Source organism: Oncorhynchus kisutch, linkage group LG10 (assembly GCF_002021735.2).
Source record: "Oncorhynchus kisutch isolate 150728-3 linkage group LG10, Okis_V2, whole genome shotgun sequence".
NCBI classification, from domain to species: domain Eukaryota; kingdom Metazoa; phylum Chordata; class Actinopteri; order Salmoniformes; family Salmonidae; genus Oncorhynchus; species Oncorhynchus kisutch.
In genome coordinates, this window is record NC_034183.2 from 67992015 (window position 1) to 68016761 (window position 24747).

A 24747-nucleotide genomic window follows, 5' to 3' on the forward strand; every position below is an offset into this window, starting at 1 on the left:
TGAACAGACGCCATCTGCTCAAAGACGAAAAGGAGAGAACCATATATTTGTCATCACCACCATTAATAGACAACCACAGCCTATGGGAGTGTGTCCAAGCAGTGTTCTGTATAACAATGAACAGTCTCACTTCCCAGACTCCTTAATGTCTGATTCAATTTAGACCATACAGTCTGATAGAGTGGAAGAAGTGGAAAACAAGGTTGTAGATAGAAAGAGAGGGAATGGAAACTATTTGCACATCATTACACAGTATATATCCATAATATGACATGAAATGTCTCTATTCCTTTAGAGAGAGAGAACGAGGAGACCACCTAAAAGGAGGCAATTCCTAAAAATTCCATAACAATGCCATCACCTACAGAGACATGAACCTGGAGAAGAGTCCCCTAAGCAAGCTGGTCCTGGGGCTCTGTTCACAAACAGACCCCACAGAGCCCCAGGACAGCAACACAATTAGACCCAATCAAATCATGAGAGAACAAAAAGATAATTCTTTCAAATGTGTCAAGTAATTAACAAAACAGAGCAAACTAGAATGCTATTTGGCCCTAAACAGAGTACACACTTATTTCACTTGCTTTGGCAATTTAAAGAAATGTTTTCCTTGCCAATAATGCCCCTTAAATTGGAGAGGCCAGTTTAGGTCGTGTTGTCATGGAACCCTAAAGAGCAGGGATCAAAAAATAAAAACCGCAGCAGTTGCTAAACCCCCCTCCTCGTCCTCCAACCTCATTTCCCTCCCTCCCTTGTTTCAGGGGCATGACTCAACACCAGCGGCTCAGCTGAAACTGCCCAGAAACCCCTTAGTATGTCAGTGAGCCAGACACAGCCCAGACCACCACAGTCAAACACACAGGGTAGAACAGAAGGAGAGCGAGTCAGAGACAGAAAGTTCTAGGCAAGTGATGAGAGCACAGTGACTACTTGTCATTTTCTCACTCATCTGGTGATGTCAGCAGAACTCAATCTACTAGACAGAAGCTTGACTGAGTTGATGGATACGGGTGCCATTTTTCTTCAGTAAAACAACCCTGAGAAGTTGAGAAACTCCTGAGAAGAGAAGACGGATCTTTATCACACTTTTGAATAGACCGTTCAGATAGGGGCAGAGTTTCAGCCCTGGTCTAATCTTGTGCGTTGTGATTCTCATAGAAGAGATAGTGAGATTCTTCTTCACCATGACAGGCAGACTGCATCTCCTGATTCTGGGTGAGTCCTTTTTGTAAACTGTTTACACAGAAGTCATGTTGCCATGGAGAAGGTTGTGTGTTTGGGAGAGAAAGCACTAAATCAGACAGTGTTTATGTTTGGTCGGGGATGGTTAGATGAAGAGTAAAGTAAAAGACGTGATTGTTGAACTTGAAGAGGCAAATCATAACTTGAATTTTCACTTAGTCTCCCATTGATATCAAAGCATAACTAAGTGATAATTTGACTTAAATTTGCCTGAAATGCTAATGTGCAAATTCATTGGCAGGTCATGATCAGGGTCCCACAGGAGGTCACTACAGGGTTGAACACCTCTCAGTTTAGCCTGCTCCAAGATCTGTTCTCACTGTCAAATCAAATCACATTTAATTTGTCACAGACACATGGTCAGCAGATGTTAATGCAGGTGTAGCGAAATGCTTGTGCTTCTAGTTCCGACAATGCAGTAATATCCAACGAGTAACCATAACAATTTCACAACAACTACCTTATACACACACGTGTAAAGGAATGAATATGTAAAAAAAAATATATATGAATAAGTGATGGTATAGAACGGCATAGGCAAGATGCAGTAGATGGTATAGAGTACAGTATATACATATGAGATGAGTAATGTAGGGTGTCTTGACAACCCCTACGGTCATGGTCACATGCCAAACAGATCTGGGACCAGGCTACTCTCAGATTGCATGAGACATCATTTCTGACATAAGCTGAAACTACATTTAGGAACAACTGGAAAATGTTAAGTTATCAGTGGTGGAAAAAGTACCCAATACTTAAGGAAAATTAAAGGTACCTTTTATAGAATATTACTCAAGTAAAAGTGAAAGTCACCCAGTTAAATACTACTTGAGTAAAAGTATTTGGTTTTAAATGTACTCAAGTATCAAAAGTAAATGTAGATATCCTTTCAGATTCCTTATATTATGCAAACCAGACGGCACAATTCTTGTTTTAAAAATGTATGGTTAGCCAGGGGAACACTCCAACACTCAGACATCATGTACAAACAAAGCATTTGTCCTTAGTGAGTCCGCCAGGCAGTAGGGCTGACCAGGGATGTTCTCTTAATAAGGGTGTAAATTGGACCATTTTCCTGTCCTGCTAAGCATTCAAAATGCAATTCCCAAAGAGTTCCTTTGGGTGTGAAGGAAAATGTATGGAGTAAAAAGTAAATTTTCTTTAGGAATCTAGTGAAGTAAAAGTTGTCAACATAAAGAGTGAAGTACAGATACACCAAAAATATACTTAAGTAGTACTTTAAAGTATTTTTACACCACTGTGAGCTATTTTAATCCTTTGTATTGAAAGGAGTCAGATGACAGCAGAAATGTATCTCGTTCTTCTCAGTAATTGCAGGTTTAATGATATAGTGGTTTAATCATAACATTTGAGAACATCTAAGACATAAGGGGGGACATCTAAGACATAAGGGGGGACATCTAAGACATAAGGGGGGACATCTAAGACATAAGGGGGAACATCTAAGACATAAGGGGGGACATCTAAGACATAAGGGGGGACATCTAAGCATCTAATCCTGTTAATAGCCTGTTGAAATTGTTGAGTTGTTCAGTTAATTTAAACTATTTTACATGTGTCTAATAGATCTGTCTTGCTTCCCTTTTACGGCATTAGCGTTTATAACTTATTTCCAGTAAATGGAAAATCTTTTTACTGGTTCATTGAGTAAGACAGAGCAATAGGGACACAGCTCTTAAAATGGAAACAATGACACTCATCAGAACTGAATGGAACCTAAAGGACAGACCGTTGTCATAACACTGAATGACTTTTGGGAATCTGAGGACTAAAAGCCTGAAGGAGCACATGCAGAGGAATTAGCAGTAGACAGAGAGACACTCTCCCTATTCTCTAAATAGACCCTCTGTTCCTCGGCCTTTAACAGTGGTATCTATACTCTGATCTCCCCTGAAGCACCCCACAGTCTGATAACACTCACACCCTCACCCATATAGTCTTTGAAACTCACACATGTGCATGCACACACACACTTTCTGAGATTTAAAAAAATCCTTGTTGCCATGACATCACAGCGAGGTGATAACATTCAGTGTGATTTCTCGCTGCCGTGAAGAAGACAGGAAGTCTTTGATGACACATTGCAAGGGGTGGCTAATTGAGGAGAGGTGACGATCCCTCTTTAGGTGCATTTGGTTAGTTAGTGTCTCAATGGCTGAAACCTTTGTCACATTCTTTAGAATTTAGAAGTATCAAATTAAATAAAATGTTATTGGTCACACACATATTTAGCAGATGTTATTGGGGGAGTAGAGAAATGCTTGCAGTAACAATACACAACAATTCACACATCTAAAAAGTAAAATACTGGAATTAAGAAATATATAAATATTTGGACAAGCAATCTTGGAGTACGGAGTATATAAAACAGTATGTAAAGTGACCAGTGTTCAATTATTAAAGTTACCAGTGTTCCATGACTATGTACATAGGGCAGCAGCCTCTAAGGTGCATGGTAGAGTAACCAGGTGATAGCTGTCTAGTGACAGTGATTAAAGTTCAGGGCAGGATATTGGGCGGTGGCCAGCTAGTGGTGACTATTTAACAGCCTTGAGATAGATGCTGTTTTTCAGTCTCTTGGTTCCAGCTTTGATGCTGCACCTGTACTGACCTCGGCCTGTTCACCCCGCAACCATCCAGAAGGCGTGGCTCGGGTGGCTGAGGTCCATGATGGTCTTCCTGGCCTTCCTGTGACACCGGGTGCTGTAGATGTCCTGGAGGGTAGGCAGTGTGCCCCGGGTAATACATTGGGCAGACCAGACTACCCTCTGGAGAGCCCCGTCTTTGTGGACGGTACAGTTGCCGTAACAGGCGGTGATACAGCCAGAGAGGATGCTCTCAATGGTGCATCTGTAAAAGTTTGTGGGCCAAGCTGAATTTCTTCAGCTTCCTGAGGTTGAAGAGGCACTGTTGCGCCTTTGTCGCCACACTGTCTGTGTGGGTGGACCATTTCAGATTGTCAGTGATGTGTGCGCCAAGGACCTTGAAGCTTTTCACCTTCTCCACTGCGGTCCCGTAGATGTGGATGGGGGTGTGCTCCCTCTGCTGTCCACAAGGCTGTCTCGTCATTGTTGGTATCAGGCCTACCACTGTTTTGTCGTCTGCAAACAAACGTGACGAACGTGGCCACTCAGTCATGGGTGAACAGGGAGTACACAAGGGCACCCTTGTCGTTTGAATGCCTTAAGGAGGGCATAACTGGACTGTTTGTACTCAACTATATTCCCAGTCACTTTGCGGTGGTTTTACAAGAACGCTGCCATCTATCCACAGTTTTAATAGTCACAGTGGGAACAACATCCCCTATGCACTTCCTGATGAACTCAGTCACCGTGTATATGTCAATGTTATTCACAGAAGCAACCCGGAACAAATCTCTGTCCGCGTGATCAAAACAATCTTGAAGCATGGATTCCGATTGGTCACACCTGCATTGAATAGTCCTTACCATGGCTACTTCCTGTTTAACTTTCTGCCTATAAGAAGGGAGGAGCAGGATGGAGGCGTGATCTGATTTGGGTGGGGGAGGGCCTTGTAGCCATCCCGGAAGGGAGAGTAGCAATGGTCGAGAGTTTTTTAAGCTCCGTGCCGCAGACGATGTGTTGATAAATCATCAGTAGTGTTTTCCTCAGATTTGCTTTATTAAAGTCCCCAGCTACAATAATTCTAGGTCGGGTGAACAAAAGGACTTGAGTTCGTGGGGGGGGGGGGGGGTGAGAACAAAGGATCAAATTCAGGAAAGTTGTATTTCTGTCAAAAATGCTTGTGAGTTACCGCCGCGTGAGAAATAACATAAAAAGGAGCCATGAACAGGGCGACCATGTCTATCAGCGCCATCTTGAAAGCTATGCAAGGGGAAATAGATAAGCCTTGAGAGGCACCTATGGGTAGAATAATGACAAGCCATGATGTCAACTGTCACACTCTGGCAAAACAGTTTTAAAAAAAGAGGGAAAACACGGTAGATCCATTCTGCTACCCAGTTCAATGGTAGCAGCTGGAAAGTTAGTGTCAGTCTGGTTGGCAGATGGAGTGGAAAAGGATAAATGGAGGGTTGTGAAGGGAGAGAACAAAGCTACTGTATCAGAGAACATTGTTTGACAGATGGTTCCTCAATGAAAAGTTACACTATTTAAAAACGTTTTTTCTTAATATGTTTTACTAGTTAGAGTGAAACAGAGAGCACAATAAAAGTGGAACTTAAACAGTACCTACAGATCGTTTAAGAAGACTCTCTGTGACCACAACATTCCACACTACTGCTGCCTCTTCTCTCCACCCATTACCACAATGGACTGACTACCCATTTACTATCATACAGACTGAGGAGGTCTACAGTCATTATCACACAGTCCCATGCCAGGTGATGGCTTCCTGGTAAAGAGGAAATGGTCACCTCCGGACAGCCGTGTGCAATTCAGGGGTTATTATGGGCATATCCTGTGAGCACAGTTGCCGTAGGAACAATCTGCTGAAATCCAGATAGGGGGTATACCTTTTTGAACAGCGAGAGATAAACATTTACAAACTATTGCTGCAAGTTTCTGTGCCTGAAACCTCTCCAACTGATTAATGTCACAACCTTACAATCATAGTCAAAGGTCGGTTCTACAAAGTAGTTTTGTTACTCCCCCAATACCATTAATGTTCTGTGCTATCCAGGATCCTTGGGACATCCCTACCATATTGAATTTGAAATGTAAAAAGGTAAGGGTGAAGGTTAGGGTAAGGTGAGGGTTAAGGTTATGGATAGGCTTTAGGGTAGGGATGTTCCAAGTATACAGGATTGCACTGACCATACGATAATGGGAAAACTTATTGGAGAATCTGCCTGTTGCTTACTCTGCAGCTCTTCACCTTGCCCTGCTGATGGAACATGCATCAGGCTGTCCTAAAGGATTCTCTACAAATGGGGAACATTGCATTGGTATGTACATGTCTGTCTTGTATTATACCTTCTATATAGTGTTGAAGTCGGAAGTTTACATACACTTACGTTGGAGTCATTAAAACTCGTATTTTCAACCACTCCATAAATGTCTTAACAAACTATTGTTTTGGCAAGTCGGTTAGGACATCTACTTTGTGCAGGACACAAGTAATTTTTCCAACAATTGTTTCCAGACAGATTATTTCCCCTATAATTCACTGTATCACAATTCCAGTGGGTCAGAAGTTTACATACACTAAGTTGACTGCGCCTTTAAACAGCGTGGAAAATTCCAGAAAATTATGTAATGGCTTTAGAAGCTTCTGATAGGCTAATTAACATCATTTAAGTCAATTGGAGGTGTACTGTGGATGTATTTCAAGGCCTACCTTCAAACTCGGTGCCTCTTTGCTTGACATCATGGGAAAATCAAAAGAAATCAGCCGAGACCTCCACAAGTCTGGTTCATCCTTGGGAGCAATTTCCAAACGCCTGAAGGTACCACGTTCATCTGTACAAACAATAGTACGTAAGTATAATCACCATGGGACCACGTAGCTGTCATACCGCTCAGGAAGGAGCGTTCGAGTGTCTCCTAGAGATGAACGTACTTTGGTGCGAAAAGTGCAAATCAATCCCAGAACAACAGCAAAGGACCTTGTGAAGATGCTGGAGGAAACAGGTACAAAAGTATCTATATCCACAGTAAAAACGAGTCCTATATCGACAAAAATCGTACTTTTTGGAGAAATGGAGATCGTACTTTTTGGATACATTTTTGGAGAAACAAAAATGTAACTGTTTGGCCATAATGACTATCGTTATGTCTGGAGGAAAAAGGGAGAGGCTTGCAAGCTGAAGATCACCATCCCAACCGTGAAGCACAGGGGTGGCAGCATCATGTTGTGGGGGTGCTTTGCTGCAGGAGGGACTGGTGCACTTCACAAAATAGATGGCATTATGAGGTAGAAAAATGACGTGGATATATTGAAGCAACATCACAAGACATCAGTCATGAAGTTAAAGCTTGGTCGCAAATGGGTCTTCCAAGTGGACAATGACCCCAAGCACACCTCCAAAGTTGTCAAAATGGCTTAACAAAGTCAAGGTATTGGAGTGGCCATCACAAAGCCCTGACCTCAATCCCATAGAAAATGTGGGCAGAATTGAAAAAGCATGTGCGAGCAAGGAGGCTTACAAACCTGATTCAGTTACACCAGCTCTGTCAGGAGGAATGGGCCAAAATTCACCCTACTTATTGTGGGAAGATTGTGGAAGGCTATCCGAAACGTTTGACCCAAGTTAAACAATTTTAAAGGCAACGCTACCAAATACTAATTGAGTGCATGTAAACTTCTGACCCACTGGGAATGTGATGTAAGAAATAAAAGCTGAAATAAATCACTCTATTATTTGGACATTTCACATACTTAAAAGTGATGATCCTAACTGTCATAAGACAGGAAATGTTTTAATTGGATTAAACGTTAGGAATTGTGAAAAATTGAGTTTAAAATGTATTTCGCTATGGTGTATGTAAACTTCTGACTTCAACTTTATATCTGTTACGTTTTGAATGACCATTCCCATTCCCCAACCATTCTACCTCTCTTCACACTTTCTCAATAACTCTGTTTTTGACCCCAGATGAGAATGAGTGTAATCCTCCTAGTGATGACTATGACACTGAAACACAACATATCTGTGGTGAGAATGCAGCATGCTTCAACACCAATGGAAGCTTCTACTGTCAATGTGGTCTTGGGTTCATATCCTCATCACAGCGGATGAACTTCACAGCTGACAATTGTATAGGTAAACAACTCTTTTTTTTTTTTGTTACCTTATAGGATTTCTATACATTGCAGTCCTGGCCAGAGAACACAGCACTGCTGCAATTTTGAAATCCATGCACTTATTTGCTATAGTGACTATACTGTACTGAACAAAATATAAACTCAACATGCAACATTTTAAAATAATTTACTGAGTTAGTTTATATAAGGAAATCAATCAATTGAAATAAATTAGGCCATTATCTATGGATTTCACATGACTAGGAATACAGATATGAATCTGTTGGTCACAGATACCTTTAAAAAAAAGATAGGGGCGTGGATCAGAAAACCAGTCAGTGTCACATTCGCCATAATGATGAGACCAAGGCGCAGCGTGAGTAGAGTTCCACATAATTTTAATAAACTGAAACTCACCCAACCAACCAACCAACCAACCAACCAACCAACCAACCAACCAACCCATGACGCTACTGATGTGCACTAAGGCAACTATACATAGACAAGATCCCACAACACAAATGAGGTAAATGGCTACCTAAATATTATTCCCAATCAGAGACAACGATAAACAGCTGTCTCTGATTGGGAACCTCATCAGGCCAACTGACATAAAAAAAAAACTAGACATACAAAAACTAGAGTACCAACACTAGTCACACCCTGACCTAACCAAAATATATAGAAAAACAGATATCTAAGGTCAGGGTGTGACAGTCAGTATCTGGTGTGACCACCATTTGCCTCATGCAGCACAACACATCTCTTTCGCTTAGAGTTGATCAGGCTGTTGATTGTGGCCTGTGGAATGTTGTCCCACTCCTCTTCAATGGCTGTGTAAAGTTGCTGGATATTGATCGGAACTGGAACACGCTGTCGCACACGTCGATCCAGAGCATTCCAAACATGCTCAACATTTCTGGTGAGTATGCAGGCCATGAAAGAACTGGGACATTTTCAGCTTCAAGGAATTGTGTACAGATCCTTGCGACATGGGGCTGTGCATTACCATGCTGAAACACGAGGTGATGGTGGCTGATGAAAGGCACGTCAATGGGTCTCTGGATCTCGTCACGGTATCTCTGTGCATTCAAATTGTCATAGATTAAATGCAATTATGTTCGTTGTCCATAGCTTATGCCTGTCCGTCACTCTGTTCACAACGTTGACATCAGCAAACCGCTCGCCCACACAACGCCATACATGTGGTCTGCGATCGCTAGGCCGGTTTGAAGTACTGCCAAATTCTCTAAAATATCATTGGAGGAGGATCTTGGTAGAGAAATTAACATTCAATTATCTGGCAACAGCTCTGGTGGACATTCCTGAAGTCAATTGCACGCTCCCTCAAAACTTGAGAAATCTGTGGCATTGTGTTGTGTGACAAAACTGCACATTTTAGAGTGGCCTTTAGTTGTACGCAGTACAAGGTGCACCTGTGTAATGATCATGCTGTATAATCAGCTTCTTGATATGCCGGATTAACCTGGCAAAGGAGAAATGCTCACGAACAAGGATGTAAACAAATTTGTGCACAACATTTCAGCTCATGAAACATGGGACCAACACTTTACAGGTTGCGTTTTATATTTTTGTCCAGTGTATATTCTACGTTTGCATTAGAGGTGTGACTGACCATTCCTTTCTCTGTGCCTCAAGACATCAACGAGTGTTTGGAGAATAAGGACATCTGTGGTAACAATGCAGAGTGTCACAATACATTAGGGTCCTACTCCTGCTTCTGCAATGAGGGGTTTGTCTCCAGTACTGGAGTGGAAATATTTATATTTGGCCAAGGAGTCACGTGTGAAGGTAAGATACCAAAGAGAACTGGTAATAACACTAAATATCAAAAGATGTGTACAGTACATCCAGAGAGCATATCAGGCATATACAAGATGTCATCCTGTATGAAATGGTGAGAGTTTCCTTTTCCTATTGGTTGTTTTTACCCACATGTAGATAGAAACGAATGTGAGGACGACATCACAATTTGCGGGAAGCATACACAGTGCGTCAACACACCAGGCAACTACTCCTGTGTCTGCAATCCAGGGTTTGGCCTGAAGTCGGTCAAAGCTCAATTCACAGGGAATAGAGAATCGTGTGAGGAAATAACAGATCAGAAAGCCACCACAGACCAGACTGCAACCACAGACAGTGAGGATGCTCAAGGTGCTAAAGGTATGGGAGGAATTGTATTATCACCCTGGATGGGTTTAGAAATCCTGTTTGGAGGCCTCCAGATTTCCTGCTAATTCCAGGAATCTTCCAACTGGGATTTGGGGAAAACCTGGGAATTTTGAGAAAGTTCAATAATATTTTATCTATACCCCTTGAAGTATTTTGCTCAATTGCTCCTCTTCCTCATGAAGCACCAGATACTTTCTTTATGACCAGAATGTGTAATTGATATTATGTGAATTGATCGGTTTTAGGTAGATCTGAACATCTTGTGAAAATGTCACCTGTGCTTTCTGTCATTCCTTTGTAGACTTGTGTAAAATAAATAAGTTTATCTGTGGAGGGAATGGAACGTGCCATAATGCCACCAACAGTGGCCATCGGTGTGCGTGTCATTCAGGATTCACAAACTACGGAGACCCGCAGGGGAGATGTACTGGTGAGAATTACATTTATAGATCATCATTCTCATTGAGATGGAGCTGTTTCAACATTCAAATTGCAATACTTCCGCTGCATGATCATGTTGTCATCACTTCATCAATCATTTCATAATAAAATATATTTTCCTTTAAGATGCCTTATTCACTCATCTCTTCTCTTTCCACAGAGTTGAACTGTGACATGTTTGCGAGCGAGAAGCATCTTAAGATGGTAAGCCACATGAGTAGACAGTGTAATGATTCACATTTTGTTCTGCAGAACAAAATACAGACTAACTTCCTCCTCTCTCTACCTACCCCCCATGCCTGCTCTCTCTCTCTCCTCACTTTCTCTCCTCATCCCTCGTTCTCAGGTCATCCCAGGTCTGCAGGATGCTGTGGCCCTGATGAGGACCAGTTGTCTGGCGTTGAGGGAGAGTAATACGGCAGAACAAGTCGATGGAGAGGCCCTGCTAGAGGTACTACTGCTTATGTATATATTTATATTTGAGGCTCATTATAACCCAGGCATCCATCATATGCAGGTTCAGACTCAGCCCACACACATTAAGGAAAGGATACATGCAGGGAAACAATGACTGACCAGCACTGTTGGTACATCTTGCTTATAATGGAAACTTTCGATGTATCAATCAGCACATCCTCATCGGCAGACTCGATAGCCTTGGTTTCTCAAATGATTGCCTCGCCTGGTTCACCAACTACTTATCTGATAGAGTTCAGTGTGTCAAATCGGAGGGTCTGTTGTCTGAGCCTCTGGCAGTCTCTATGAGGGTGCCATAGGGTTCAATTCTTGGGCTGACTCTCTTCACTGTATTTATTTTTTATTTTACCTTTATTTAACTAGGCAAGTCAGTTAAGAACAAATTCTTATTTTCAATGACGGCCTAGGAACAGTGGGTTACCTGCCTGTTCAGGGGCAGAACGACAGATTTGTACCTTGTCAGCTCGGGGGTTTGAACTTGCAACCTTCCGGTTACTAGTCCAACGCTCTAACCACTAGGCTACCCTGCCGCCCCTATGAAGATGACTTCTAAACATAGCATTGTAGCATTGTGGTTAGTGTATGCCAAATATATAGTCATGTACATTTCGGAATTGGCCCTGACCGTGCTGTATATAACCTTCTTTTCTTCTCTTATTTCTTGTTTTATTTCATATATTTATTTGATCAGTTCTACTATTTTGATATTGAATACTGCAATGTTGCGTAGTGCTTGCAAGTTAAGAATGTCACTGTACTTGTGCATGTGACAAATAAAAGTCTCAGCCTCTGACTGTGTCTATGTACCCCTCCTCCCCCACCTCTCTCTGTCTCTGTAGACTCTGTTGTCTGCTATAGACAGGCTCCTGTCTGGCGGGCCTCTGAAAAATAACAAGGAAGTGAGTGTCTTGCTGGACCTGGTAGAGACTGCTCTGAGAATTATAGGACCTCTGCTGAAACACCCCGAGACCAGGAGGTTCAAAACTCACACCGGTAGGAGAACATCCTGAACTCAGCCATGAGTGCAGTCAACATAAACTCAGTCATGATTGTTTTGGCTTTTGAAGCCACCTAACGGAAGACAAGTTGTTATAACTTCCTTCGTAGAATATGTTCATTTGTGGCCATTTTTGAATAGCTTACAACGTTTTTCATTAGATTATATGGATTGACTTTTCATTGCATAAAAGGAAAGGAGAGAAAGCAGAAAGGAGAGTTGTAACATTCTGTTACATTCTGAGAGTTGTAACATCTCACCTACTGTAGGCCTGTTTGTGAAGATGTGAATGTATTTGCTTCCAGAGGTGGAGCTGTTGGTGCAGAGAAATGCCTCCTCACCCCAGGGGCCCCTCACCTTGTCATCTACACACGCTCAGCTAGACAGCCACTGGGAGACTGCTGCTGGAGACACCTCCTACCCAGGTTACCATCTTCATCATCCTCATCTTCATGATCAGCTTCAACACTGCCATCATAATCCCACCACAATCATCAGAACCAATCTTTATAATGTAATGATATAATGGGAAATGAATGTACACAGTGTACAAACTCCTAGACTTAAACATTTGCTTTCTCAGGATTTGCAACAGTGTCCCTGCTCAGCTATAAGGGTCTGGAGACATCCACCAACCATTCCTTCTCAGGGCTGAAGGCACAGGAGGGCCACAGCTTTCAGATCAACTCCAAAGTGGTGACGGCCACCATGAGTAACAAGGACACATCCTTTCTCAAGGAGCCAGTCACATTCACCTTCTCCCATTTGAAGGAGGTGAGGAGCAAAAGCATTACCCCTCTATCCCATTATTATGGTCTATGTGAATGTGGCAGTATCAAATCTTCTTCATATGCTCATATGCTGCACCTGCTTTGCTTGTTCTGGGATGGTCACTGTTTGAAGTGTCCTGGAGTAACATAGTTTTTCTACCTCTCTTCTATGGTAATTATGAATGTTGTTTCCCAGTCAGATGAAGGGAACTACACCTGTGTGTACTGGGATGAGTTGGGAGAAGGGACCTGGTCTGATCGAGGCTGTTTCCTGGTGCAGTCCAATGCCACCCACACTGTGTGCTCCTGCTACCATCTCAGCAGTTTTGCTGTTCTTATGGCTCTCTATGAGTTCAAGGTGAGGGCGATTTCTCTCTTAGTCTGGCTGTACTTCTGTTGTAAGATAGAGCAGGAACAATGCCTTTTCTAATAGTTTCATTTCACTTTGTGCAATAGGAGATCATTTGGCTTTTAAAAAGCTGGCATTCATTTGAGAACAGTGAATCCATGAAGATTTTTTCTGTTTTAAATTAGTTCTGTGTCTTGCCTGGCTAGATAGGGCTCCATTATTATTTCTCCAGGGGTATGTTGTCTATATTATTAAGACACGTGCATGAAAGTTGTCAGTCACTGTGACTCACAGGAGGTTGGTGACACATTAACTGGGGCTCGTGGTAATGGAGTGGAATAAGTGGAATGGTATCAAATACATCAAACATATGGTTTCCATTTACTCCATTCCAGCCTTTATCATGAGCCATCCTCCCCTCAGCAGCCTCCACTGCTGTGACTATATGGTGACGTGTCTTCGCCTCCATTCCTCCTCCAGGACACATTCCAGCTGCAGCTGATCACCTGGGTGGGCCTGTCCCTGTCCCTGCTGTGTCTCTTCATCTGCATCCTCACCTTCTCCCTGATCCGCTCCATCCGGAGCACCCGCAATACCATCCACCTCCACCTCTGCCTCAGCCTCTTCATCGCCAACCTGATCTTCCTCGTCGGCATCTCACGCACCGAGAGCCAGGTAAGCTTGCATCCAACCAATCACATACGCTCTGCCCTCGAGGCAGAATTGCCCTCGGGAACAAGACTGAATAAGGAAAATTCCACTGAGTTTTTCTGGCCGTGGGAGGTCAGAGGATGTGACAATGTGTGTAACATTTACATGTGGCGTACGTACTCTGTCTATGTGGGTGGTGAGAACAATGTTTTAGTAGGAAGAAATGTATGCAACGATTGTGTTGTGGGTAACTTATTGTACTGTGAGCCTTACCACTATCTACAATATATGTCATTTTGTTCAAATTTAGTTCTCAATCACTCTCACCCCTTTATTTCCTTTCTCTTCATCCCTCTCTTCCTCAGGCTGGTTGTGCGGTGGTGGCTGGGCTGCTTCACTTCTTCTTCCTGTCAGCGTTCTGCTGGATGTGTCTGGAGGGAGTGCAGCTCTTCAGGATGGTGGTCCTGGTCTTCAACACCACCTTCAGGCCCCTCTACATGATGGCGGGGGGCTACGGCGTTCCTGCTGTCATCGTCGCCATCTCTGCCCTCGCCAACGCCAAAGGATACGGAACCGAGCGCCAGTGAGTGACCACTACATTGATCCCTGACAGTGTCATCTCCTGACTGGATTCCCTATATATATATTTGTCTGACTCTCTGTCCTTCTCTGTTGTGTACTATAGAGATCAGGTATTCATGTGTCTTCATGTATGCATTGTGTGTTTTAGCTGCTGGCTCAACCTTGAGGATGGATTCATCTGGAGCTTCTTTGGCCCTGTCTGTATCATCATCATGGTGCGTATCACAGATGAAAGGTGGAATTAGTTTCATCACTCCTACTTACAATGTTTTGTGTCATGTTAGAGTTCTACTTATCTCCCTCTCCCCTCCTAGGTGAATGTGTTTTTCTTCCTCATCACAGTGTGGAAGTTGGCCCAGAAGTTCTCCAGCCTGAACCCTGACCTTGACAAACTCCGCAAAATCAAGTGAGCCGGCAAAGAAACTGACGTTCTCACACAGGCTGCGTTATAGCCCAAAACAAAGGACCACTGTTTTTCCTGGCCAGAACATGTGGGGGGAAAAACAGGCCTTACTATAAAATGACATGTTGTGACCCATGCTCTCGATCTAACTTTGTGTGTTTGTCGCCTCCTGCAGGGCATTCACCATAACTGCAGTGGCTCAGCTGTGTGTGCTGGGCACCATGTGGATCTTTGGCTGTTTCCAGTTTGAGGAAAGCACGCTGGCCATGTCGTACCTGTTCACCATCCTCAACAGTCTGCAGGGGGTCCTAGTGTTCCTCATGCACTGCCTGCTCTCTAAACAGGTACGTCACGACTCAAGACTCTGTCAATCAGGGTCCTTGAAGCAGTTCTAATATGGACATCGTACAGATGAGTCCAAACTGGGCTTGGTGGGATGAAATGTCATCTCATTAGTGGGCGGCCGCAAACCAAAAAACCTGAAATAACATTGTTCATCAATACATAAGATCATGCTGGAAGCTTCTGGCAGTCCAAACCAAATGTCAAAGACCAAGTCAAAGCCCCTCCCTAACAAAAGCCTAGGGGGAGTGATTCAGCATTGTATAAATAGTCCCCATGTAATGTTAAATGGGGAGCGAACATGGCTGTCTTAGAATGTTGTAGTGTCATGTACATGCACCATTATGCTCATTCTATATAGTATTTTTTAGGAGCTAACAGCGTCATGTAAAATGCATCATAATGCAGAAACCACATTGGCCCAACTCTCGAAATAAATGTCTTTGGGTTATACTACTTTGGCTGAATTCCAAATTAGTTGTTAAGTGTTTAAATAATACTGATTGGGTTTAGTTTACTGTAGGGCCTACAGTTAAGGGTAGGCCAATATGTGCTTGTTGGACTCATAACAACTATGGTGGATAATTAAGATGATGCATAAAAGCTGTTTACCATTGAAATAATTGGTCAAGGTTCTGTCTATGTAAATGACCCTCTCTCTCATGAGCATGCTTTACCGCATGCTCAAACATGGTCACACTAGAGAAGGAACGCCTACTTACAGAGACAGGAACAATGGAGGAATGAACAGCTGGTTCTGGTCTACTTATTCCTTCCTCCCACCCCTGCTCGACCAGCTTTCTCTACCGTCTTTGCTCATAGTGCTCTCTTTTGCACCTTATAGGTGAGAGAGGAGTATGGCAAGATCCTGGACAGCATCTGTGCACTGCAGAAGACGAAGTACTCAGAGTTTTCCTCCAACCAGTCAAGCAACAGCAAATCACAGGTATTAACTCTTACTAATTGAGTAGCCAATATCTAAAAGAACAGAAAGTCCTCCTCCAACACTGTTGAATTTGAGTGACAGCAAACCCGAGGCAAAGTTCTGCCTAAAAGTTCTGCCTAAAAGTTCTGCCTAAAAGTTCTGCATAAAAGTTCTGCGAGGTAATGTTCTGCGAGTAAAAGTTATACCATATTTATTGTTTACGAATGGGATGGTAAAATCTATTTCTGTCATGTACTAAGAAATTTTAGATCTTGAGGTGCAATACGTTTTAATAGATCCTCAAGGAAGATGGATTGCTTTGATTATACTTCTTGATGATAAACACATTTATATGGACCGAATAATGACCATCCAAACTTTGAAAATATTTATATTAATCTAAATAGATACAAATAACACTTACAGTTTTAAGTAAGTCAGTAGACTGTAAAGGAAATCATACTACCAACTATCACCCTCTGGTGCTCAGAGATTATGAATATTATGGGCACGTTGGAATTGACTGACATTGGCTCAGACACCCGGATCTCATAAGATAGACTTGTAGGAGGCTTAATCAAGCTAGTCGGATTGATTATTTTCTGGTATCCTTTTCTATGGTGCCAAAAGTGAAAAGTGTATTGATTGAGGATCGAATGTGGTCATATCATCAACTTATATCCCTCCATATAACTGACACATTTTCCACGAGGACAGGGATATTTACAATTTTACCTAGGTTTATTGACTGACAGAACTTTCTTAACAAAAACTAAAGACATAACATACCTTTCTTGCACAATACAGGTTCAACTGATCCACTTATCATATGGGTGGCCAATCAATTGAATCTTCATCCCCCCAAAATTGGTCAACAGAGAAAAGGCTTGCAACAGAAATAGAACATCTAACATTAGACATCAATGGTGTTGATGAATGTACTGCAGAAGCACTGAATAATCTATACACAACGTAAAATGAGTTTGAGGAACTTATTCATGAAAAAAATGGTTTAACTTATCAAACAAAACAGAGCAAATTGGATGGAGAATGGCAAAAAAATTCTAAAAGTTTTCCCTAAACCTTCAAAATGGAAACACAACCAAAAATAACCTAAGGAAAAAGTTACAAAAATGGATAAATTATTCTCACCAAAAGGATAAACATATTTTAAACAAGCTCTTGTCAAGTTCCTCAAACCTCATTTGACAATGTGTTTTGTGATATCTTTCTCCCCAAAAAATCATATTAAACTATTTCAGACACCAAAAAAATATTGTAAAGGCCTAATTACACAGGACAATCTAAGGTTGGCACTTGACTCTTTCAGATGGGAAAAACCTCTGACCTTGATGGCATTCCAATAGACATATATTCAACTTTTTATGAACTACTGAAAGATCCACTACTATTATGTTTTAATTACTCTATATTAATTGCCACCTGTTGGACACACAAAGAGTGAACGATCACTCTCTTACTGAAGCAGGAGCCAGGAAGGCAGTACAAAGATCCAGTATCTTAAAAAAGAAAATGCAAAAAAAAAGTTGCATTAAAAATGTCCTACCAGACATTATTCATCACGATCAGACAGGATTCTTAAAATGAATATATACTGGAGACAACATTACAGAACTACTAGAAATAATTGAAAACTACAGGAATGCAGGGAAACCAGGTATAATCTTTATAGCAGATTTTGAGACCGCCTTTTATTCTGTCTAGAATCTGTGTAACTGCCTGGATTTGGTTTTTGATACACTGCCGATATTGCAGGTTTTCCTACTTACAAAGCATGTAGAGGTCTGTAATTTTTATCATAGGTACACTTCAACTGTGAGAGACGGAAAAATTCCAGAAAATCACATAGTATGATTTTTAAGTAATTCATTTGCATTTTATTGTATGGCATAAGTATTTGATACATCAGAAAAGCAGAACTTAATATTTGGTACAGAAACCTTTGTTTGCAATTACAGAGATCATACGTTTCCTGTAGTTCTTGACCAGGTTTGCACACACTGCAGCAGGGATTTTGGCACACTCCTCCATACAGACCTTCTCCAGATCCTTCACGTTTCGGGGCTGTCGCTGGGCAATATGGACTTTCATCTCCCTCCAAAGATTTTCTATTGGTTTCAGGTCTGGAGACTGGCTAGGCCACTCCAGGACCTTGAGATGCTTCTTACGGAGCCACTCCTTAGTTGCCCTTGCTGTGTGTTTCGGGTCATTGTCATGCTGGAAGACCCAGCCACGACCCATCTTCAATGCTCTTACTGAGGGAAGGAGGTTGTTGGCCAAGATCTCGCGATACATGGCCCCATCCATCCTCCCCTTAATACGGTGCAGTCGTCCTGTCCCCTTTGCAGAAAAGCATTCCCAAAGAATGACGTTTCTACCTCCATGCTTCATGCTTGGGATGGTGTTCTTGGGGTTGTACTCATCCTTCTTCTTCCTCCAAACACGCGAGTGGAGTTTAGACCAAAAAGCTCTATTTTTGTCTCATCAGACGACATGACCTTCTCCCATTCCTCCTCTTGATCATCCAGATGGTCATTGGCAAACTTCAGATGGGCCTGGACCTGCGCTGGTTTGAGCAGGGGACCTTGCGTGCGCTGCAGGATTTTAATCCATGACGGCGTAGTGTGGTACTAATGGTTTTCTTTGAGACTGTAGTCCCAGCTCTCTTCAGGTCATTGACCAGGTCCTGCCGTGTAGTTCTGGGCTGATCCCTTACCTTTCTCATGATCATTGATGCCCCACGAGGTGAGATCTTGCATGGAGCCCCAGACCGAGGGTGATTGACCGTCACCTTGAACTTCTTCCATTTTCTAATAAAATGGGGCATTAAAACGCTCTCTTAAAGCCTCTATTACACCAAAATGATATCTAAATCCAAACTGGTTTTCCAGATGGATATTAAGAGGCACATCCAATGTCAAAAGTGAGCTTTTTGCTTTTCTACTGATTAAAACAAACCATTGTCGGCGGTGTGATAACGTAGCCCTGTTTAAAGTATTCTTCTTTTAAAATGAAGCCATACAGAGCTGGTCAAAATACTAATTTCATCCTCCAGAAGAGGCAGAACAAATATTACAGAAAATAATATGTCTAAACTCCAATGTACTGCTTTTTGGGGGGAAGAAATGTAGAAGGAAGGTATCATGTTTATGAATGACCATGTAACTAAGGACGGTAAAATTATGTCACACAAGAAATGACCAAATGTATATGGAGATAAATACAGAAGTATAACCCACTCATTGCAGCTCTGCCACAAAAAATGGAAGAGACAATTACTCAAAACAGAAACAAATTAATTGGTTTGTCTGCCTCAAACAATAAAACAGGCATGGCTTAAAATGACAGGTATAAATCATAAAATGTACCAGTTTCAATATAGGATTGAGAGGTTTGACAATTATACAGCATAAAATTCAAGCTAGTTGGGAACAGGTTTTTGATGTCCCAATACCTTTGAATCAGGTTTATGAACTGACATACAAAACAAAAAATGGACGCATCAATCTGATCTTTTCAATGTAAACTACTATATAAAATTCCGCCACAAACAAAGTCCTCAATATATGGCACAATGAACAGTCAGCCCTGTGCAGACTCTGTCATGAGGAAACACAAACAGATCTCTTTTGGTGCTGTCCTTCAGTGGCTCGGTTTTGGAGTCAGGTCCAGGAGTGGTTGTTACAGTGTCTTGCAAAAGTATTCATCCCCCTTGGCATTTTTCCTATTTTGTTGCATTACAACCTGTAATTTATATGGATTTATATTTGGATTTCATGTAATGGACAAACACAAAATAGTCAAAATTGGTGAAGAGAAAATAAAAAAATTAAAACGGAAAAGTGATGCGTGTATACGTATTTACCCCCTTTGCTATGAAGCCCCTAAATAAGATCTGGTGCAACCAATTACCTTCAGAAGTCACATAATTAGTTAGATTGCACACAGGTGGACTTTATTTAAGTGTCACATGATCTGTCACATGATCTCAGTATTTATACACCTGTTCTAAAAGGCCCCTGAGTCTACAACACCACCACGAAGCAAGCGGCACCATGAAGACCAAGGAGCTCTCCAAACAGGTCAGGGACAAGGTTGTGGAAAGTACAGATCGGGGTTGGGTTATAAAAAAATATCAGAAACTTTGAACATCCCACAGAGCAGCATTAAATCCATTATTACAAAATTGAAAGAATATGGCACCACAACAAACCTGTCAAGAGAGGGCCGCTCACCAAAACTCACGAACCAGGCAAGGAGGGCATTAATCAGAGAGGCAACAAAGAGACCAAAGATGAGCTGCCAAAAGGCATGTGGGAGACTCCCCAAACATATGGAAGACGGTACTCTGGTCAGAGTGAGAATTGAACTTTTTGGCCATCAAGGACAACGCTATGTCTGGTGCAAACCCAACACCTCTCATCACCCCGTGAACACCATCCTGACAGTGAAGCATGGTTGTGGCAGCATAATGAGGTCGGGATGTTTTTCATCGGCAGAGACTGGGAAACTGGTCAGAATTGAAGGAATGATGGATGGCGCTAATTACAGGGAAATTCTTGAAGGAAACCTGTTTCAGTCTTCCAGAGATTTGAGACTGGGTCCTTCCAGCAGGACCATGACCCTAAGCATACTGCTAAAGCAACACTTGAGTGGTTTAAGGGGAAACATTTAAATGTCTTGGAATGGCCTAGTCAAAGCCCAAACCTCAATCCAATTGAGATTCTGTGGTATGACTTAAAGATTGCTGTAGACCAGCAGAACCCATCCAACTTGAAGGAGCTGGAGCAGTTTTGCCTTGAAGAAGGGGCAAAAATCCCAGTGGCTAGATGTGCCAAGCTTATAGAGACATACCCCAAGAGACTTGCAGCTGTAATTGCTGCAAAAGCGGGCTATACAAAGTATTGACTTTGGGGGGGATAGTTGTGCATGCTCAAGTTCCGTTTTTTTTGGTCTTATTTCTTGTTTGTTTCACAATAAAAAAATATGGTGCATCATCAAAGTGCTAGGCACGTTGTGTAAATCAAATGATACAAACCCCCAACAAATCTATTTTAATTACAGGTTGTAAGGCAACAAAATAGGAAAGATGCCAGAGGGGTGAATACTTTCACAAGCCACTAAGTCATATCTCTGTTCAGATGGACCTACAAACTGTACTGTTAGGAGATCTGAAAAACCACGATAAATCGATGGGAAATATGATTACACTCTTCGGTAAAGTATTTATCTTTAGTCTTGGTAGAAAGGGTACAAATAGAGAGGTTCAAGACCCTCGTAAGACATCACAGTAAAATAGAAGGATGTATTGCAAAAGGAAATAGTCAAATGGTATTGTACTAGGAAAGATGGGTTAGTCTGTGGACAACAGAGGGTTGGAATTAAGATTAGAGTGTACTGTATATGTGAGCGAAGATAGCTGTGAGTAGCAGTACAATAAGTATTGTTGGCCGTTAGTTTTCTCCAATCAGGGGAGGATTGATAGTGCAAGTTAAAGTTCTGCATAAAATATTACATTTACTGTATTATACAAAAAATTAATAATGAAGGACTGTGATGACAGAGTCTGATCAAAAAGCAACTGATTGATGTTGTTATCTGTCTTTGCCCTCTCTCTGTCTGTGTCCCCCAGACATCCAAGAGCGCACAGAACACGGGAGAGTCTCAGATCTAGGGGGCTGGACGCTGGTTGCTGGACATGACCCCATGATGCCTAACCTCGTGACCTCCTAGCAACACCTGGGAGTTTTATAAAACCATAATCACCCTGGTTTAATGACAGGCATAAGTTAATGCTTGCCTGGTCCGAGATCTGTTTGTGCTGTCTTGCCAAAAGAGCACAAAGGGACCTGGAGAGATTGATGGGATGGTTGATGTCTGTTTTTTTTGTGACAACTATATTTCGCTTTAAGCAGTATTGTGCACATTTTTTAAAGATTCTGTAAATATTACTGTACTTTCTCGTTGGGCTGGCCTGGATATTATTTTAAGCTAAAACTCCAAAGAGTAACGATAAAAGTTATTTATTGTTTTACACTGATTTTCCTATTGACAGTTTCATGTGTCTTTTTCCAACCTTGATATTCTTTGGATTATATAATGCTGATGAGAAACCCCCCTCCTACTGTAGAAGAGTGGACTAGTCCTGCATGGTTTAACCAGGGACAACTCATCATGGATTATTACATTATGCATTATCCAGGTACTTTCTCTGATCTTAAAATACATAACAGATGAAAGCAACAAATTATTAAAAAAGTCATAAGCTATCATGGTTTTATTTATTTTTTAATCATTGTTTAAAACAACCATCAAAGGTCTAGTTGTGAGAGCCAAATTGAAATCATGTCAGATTGAAATGGATATTCTGTGTATATAGTTTTATTGTATCTCAATTTAAAAAAAGATCAACCAAAAAATACAAGAATCATGATCATGACTGCTACATCGTTTCTAGTAAGGTGTGCATCCTGTCAAATAAGGACGAATTAAAATCATTGTAAATATTTTCTTAGTAAAGATAATTTGTATGATTGTTTTTTTACTGGGAAATGGCATGCTTTTACCACTGTACTGTAACTTCTCTGATTTTAGACTTTATTTTCCATGCGATATTTTAATTCAATAAAATAAACATATTTTGTATCTGTGTAGCTTGATATTATTTTGTTAAATATGGTTCAAGATACTGTACATCTAAAATGTATTTCTGTCTCCTTTTTAGATTAAGGCAACTGCCATATGTGCAGTCTACCAGAATCTGATGTGGAATTGTTTTGAAAAGGTTTCTGATTGGTTCAGAACTGTTTGTGTTAGTACAGACGTCAAACTCTGAATGGGTGGGGATAGAGTCTCCATCAGATTGGCTCAAAACAGCGCCCTCTGTCAGTCATCTAGAGTGTATATATAAATCATTGAATGAAGGTCATTATCAAAGCCTGCAACCCCAACTTTCTCTCTTCTCCTCTCCCTGTATTTACCCTTCTCTCCAATCCTCCTCTATCCCTCTCTCCAACTCCAACTGCCCTTTGTGTTAGTGCTATTCACCTGGCCAGGGGTCCCATACAGAGCAGAAGACTGATAGGAATACAGAAGCACTTACTTCCCTCTCTCTGCTGTTAATTTCTCTCTCTGCTGTTAATTTCTCTCTCTGCTGTTAATTTCTCTCTCTGCTGTTAATTTCTCTCTCTGCTGTTAATTTCTCTCTCTGCTGTTAATTTTCTTCACCTGCTCAGATGGAACACAATCACCCCACTGGGCATACCTTCGTAATTTCAACGTGGAAATGTGTGTAATATTTGGTTAAAATGTTGATCCATGAGTTTTCAACCTTTATTCACCCACTCAAAAAGACAGCCAGAAGTGTGTGGAATTCCCAATGTGTTATCAACCATCTGAAACCCATCTAAAAGCACAAAATTCCAATTGAAAAACAATGTTTGATTTTTGGTGTAGTTGTCATCAATCTGTTATCAATGTGGTTTCAAACCATTTAAATAACAACAAAGTTCAAATTGGAATACAATGTCATATTTTCTATTTATAAAACAACTTAATGTGTTATCACGGTTATCACTGATTTATTTCAGCTTTTATTTCTTTCATCACATTCCCAGTGGGTCAGAAGTTTACATACACTCAATTAGTATTTGGTAGATTGTTTAACTTGGGTCAAACATTTCGGGTAGCCTTCCACAAGCTTCCAACAATAAGTTGGGTTAATTTTGGCTCATTCCTCCTGACAGAGCTGGTGTATCTGAGTCAGGTTTGTAGGCCTCCTTGCTCGCACATGCTTTTTCAGTTCTGCCCACAATTTTTCTATGGGATTGGGGTCAGGGCTTTGTGATGGCCACTCCAATACCTTGACTTTGTTGTCCTTAAGCCATTTGGCCAAAACTTTGGAAGTGTGCTTGGGGTCATTGTCCATTTGGAAGACCCATTTGCGACCAAGCTTTAACTTCATGACTGATGTCTTGAGATGTTGCTTCAATATATCCACGTAATTTTCCTCCTTATGATTCCGTCAATTTTTTTAAGTGCACCAGTCCCTCCTGCAGCAAAGCACTCCCACAACATGATGCTGCCACCCCTGTGCTTCACGGTTGGGATGGTGATCTTCAGCTTGCAAGCATCCCCCTTTTTCCTCCAAACATAACGATGGTCATTATTGCCAAACGGTTCTATTTTTGTTTCATCAGACCAGACAACATTTCTCCAAAAAGTATGATCTTTGTCCCCATGTGCAGTTTCAAACGGTAGTCTGGCTTTTTTTTATGGTGGTTTTGGAGCAGTGGCTTCTTCCTTGCTGAGCGGCCTTTCAGGTTATGTCAATATAGGACTTGTTTTACTGTGGATATAGATACTCTTGTACCTGTTTTTACTCCAGCCTCTTCACAAGGTCCTTTGCTGTTATTTTGGGATTGATTTGCATTTTTCGCCCCAAAGTAAGTTAATCTCTAGGAGACAGAACGCGTCTCCTTCCTGAGCGGTATGACAGCTACGTGGTCCCATGGTGTTTATACTTGCGTACTATTGTTTGTACAGATGAACGTGGTACCTTCAGGCATTTGGAAATTGCTCCCAAGGATGTACCAGACTTGTGGAGGT

At 41.6% G+C, this 24747-nt stretch overlaps 1 protein-coding gene across 2 annotated transcripts; it reads left to right on the forward strand.

Annotated features, from left to right (window-relative positions):
* The first annotated feature begins 800 nt into the window (after nt 1-800).
* On the forward strand, nt 801-22793 carry LOC109892019 (CD97 antigen-like). 2 transcript variants are annotated; one of them, XM_031834890.1, is made up of 19 exons: nt 801-1215; nt 6113-6190; nt 7841-8008; nt 9649-9801; nt 9952-10173; nt 10484-10612; nt 10784-10827; nt 10970-11074; nt 11940-12093; nt 12403-12522; nt 12681-12871; nt 13064-13225; nt 13697-13891; nt 14233-14450; nt 14598-14664; nt 14764-14855; nt 15028-15196; nt 16039-16140; nt 21773-22793. In XM_031834890.1, the coding sequence occupies exons 1-19, from the start codon at nt 1185-1187 to the stop codon at nt 21812-21814; spliced, it is 2442 nt and encodes an 813-aa protein (XP_031690750.1). In that variant the 5' UTR covers nt 801-1184; the 3' UTR covers nt 21815-22793. The 2 variants fall into 2 exon arrangements, with proteins under 2 accessions (XP_031690750.1, XP_031690751.1); XM_031834891.1 differs by lacking the exons at nt 801-1215; nt 6113-6190; nt 7841-8008 and adding an exon at nt 8630-8911 and having other exon boundaries at nt 21773-22785.
* Nucleotides 22794-24747: the final 1954 nt, after the last annotated feature.

What these genes read in the sequence shown, in the direction of transcription:
- LOC109892019 (XM_031834890.1), top strand. Translation starts at nt 1,185, where the DNA reads ATGACAGGCAGACTGCATCTCCTGATTCTGG. An exon ending in GGATGCTCAAGGTGCTAAAG is followed by an intron (nt 10,174 to 10,483) that starts GTATGGGAGGAA and finishes ATTCCTTTGTAG; the next exon opens with ACTTGTGTAAAATAAATAAG. An exon ending in TGGAGACACCTCCTACCCAG is followed by an intron (nt 12,523 to 12,680) that starts GTTACCATCTTC and finishes TTGCTTTCTCAG; the next exon opens with GATTTGCAACAGTGTCCCTG.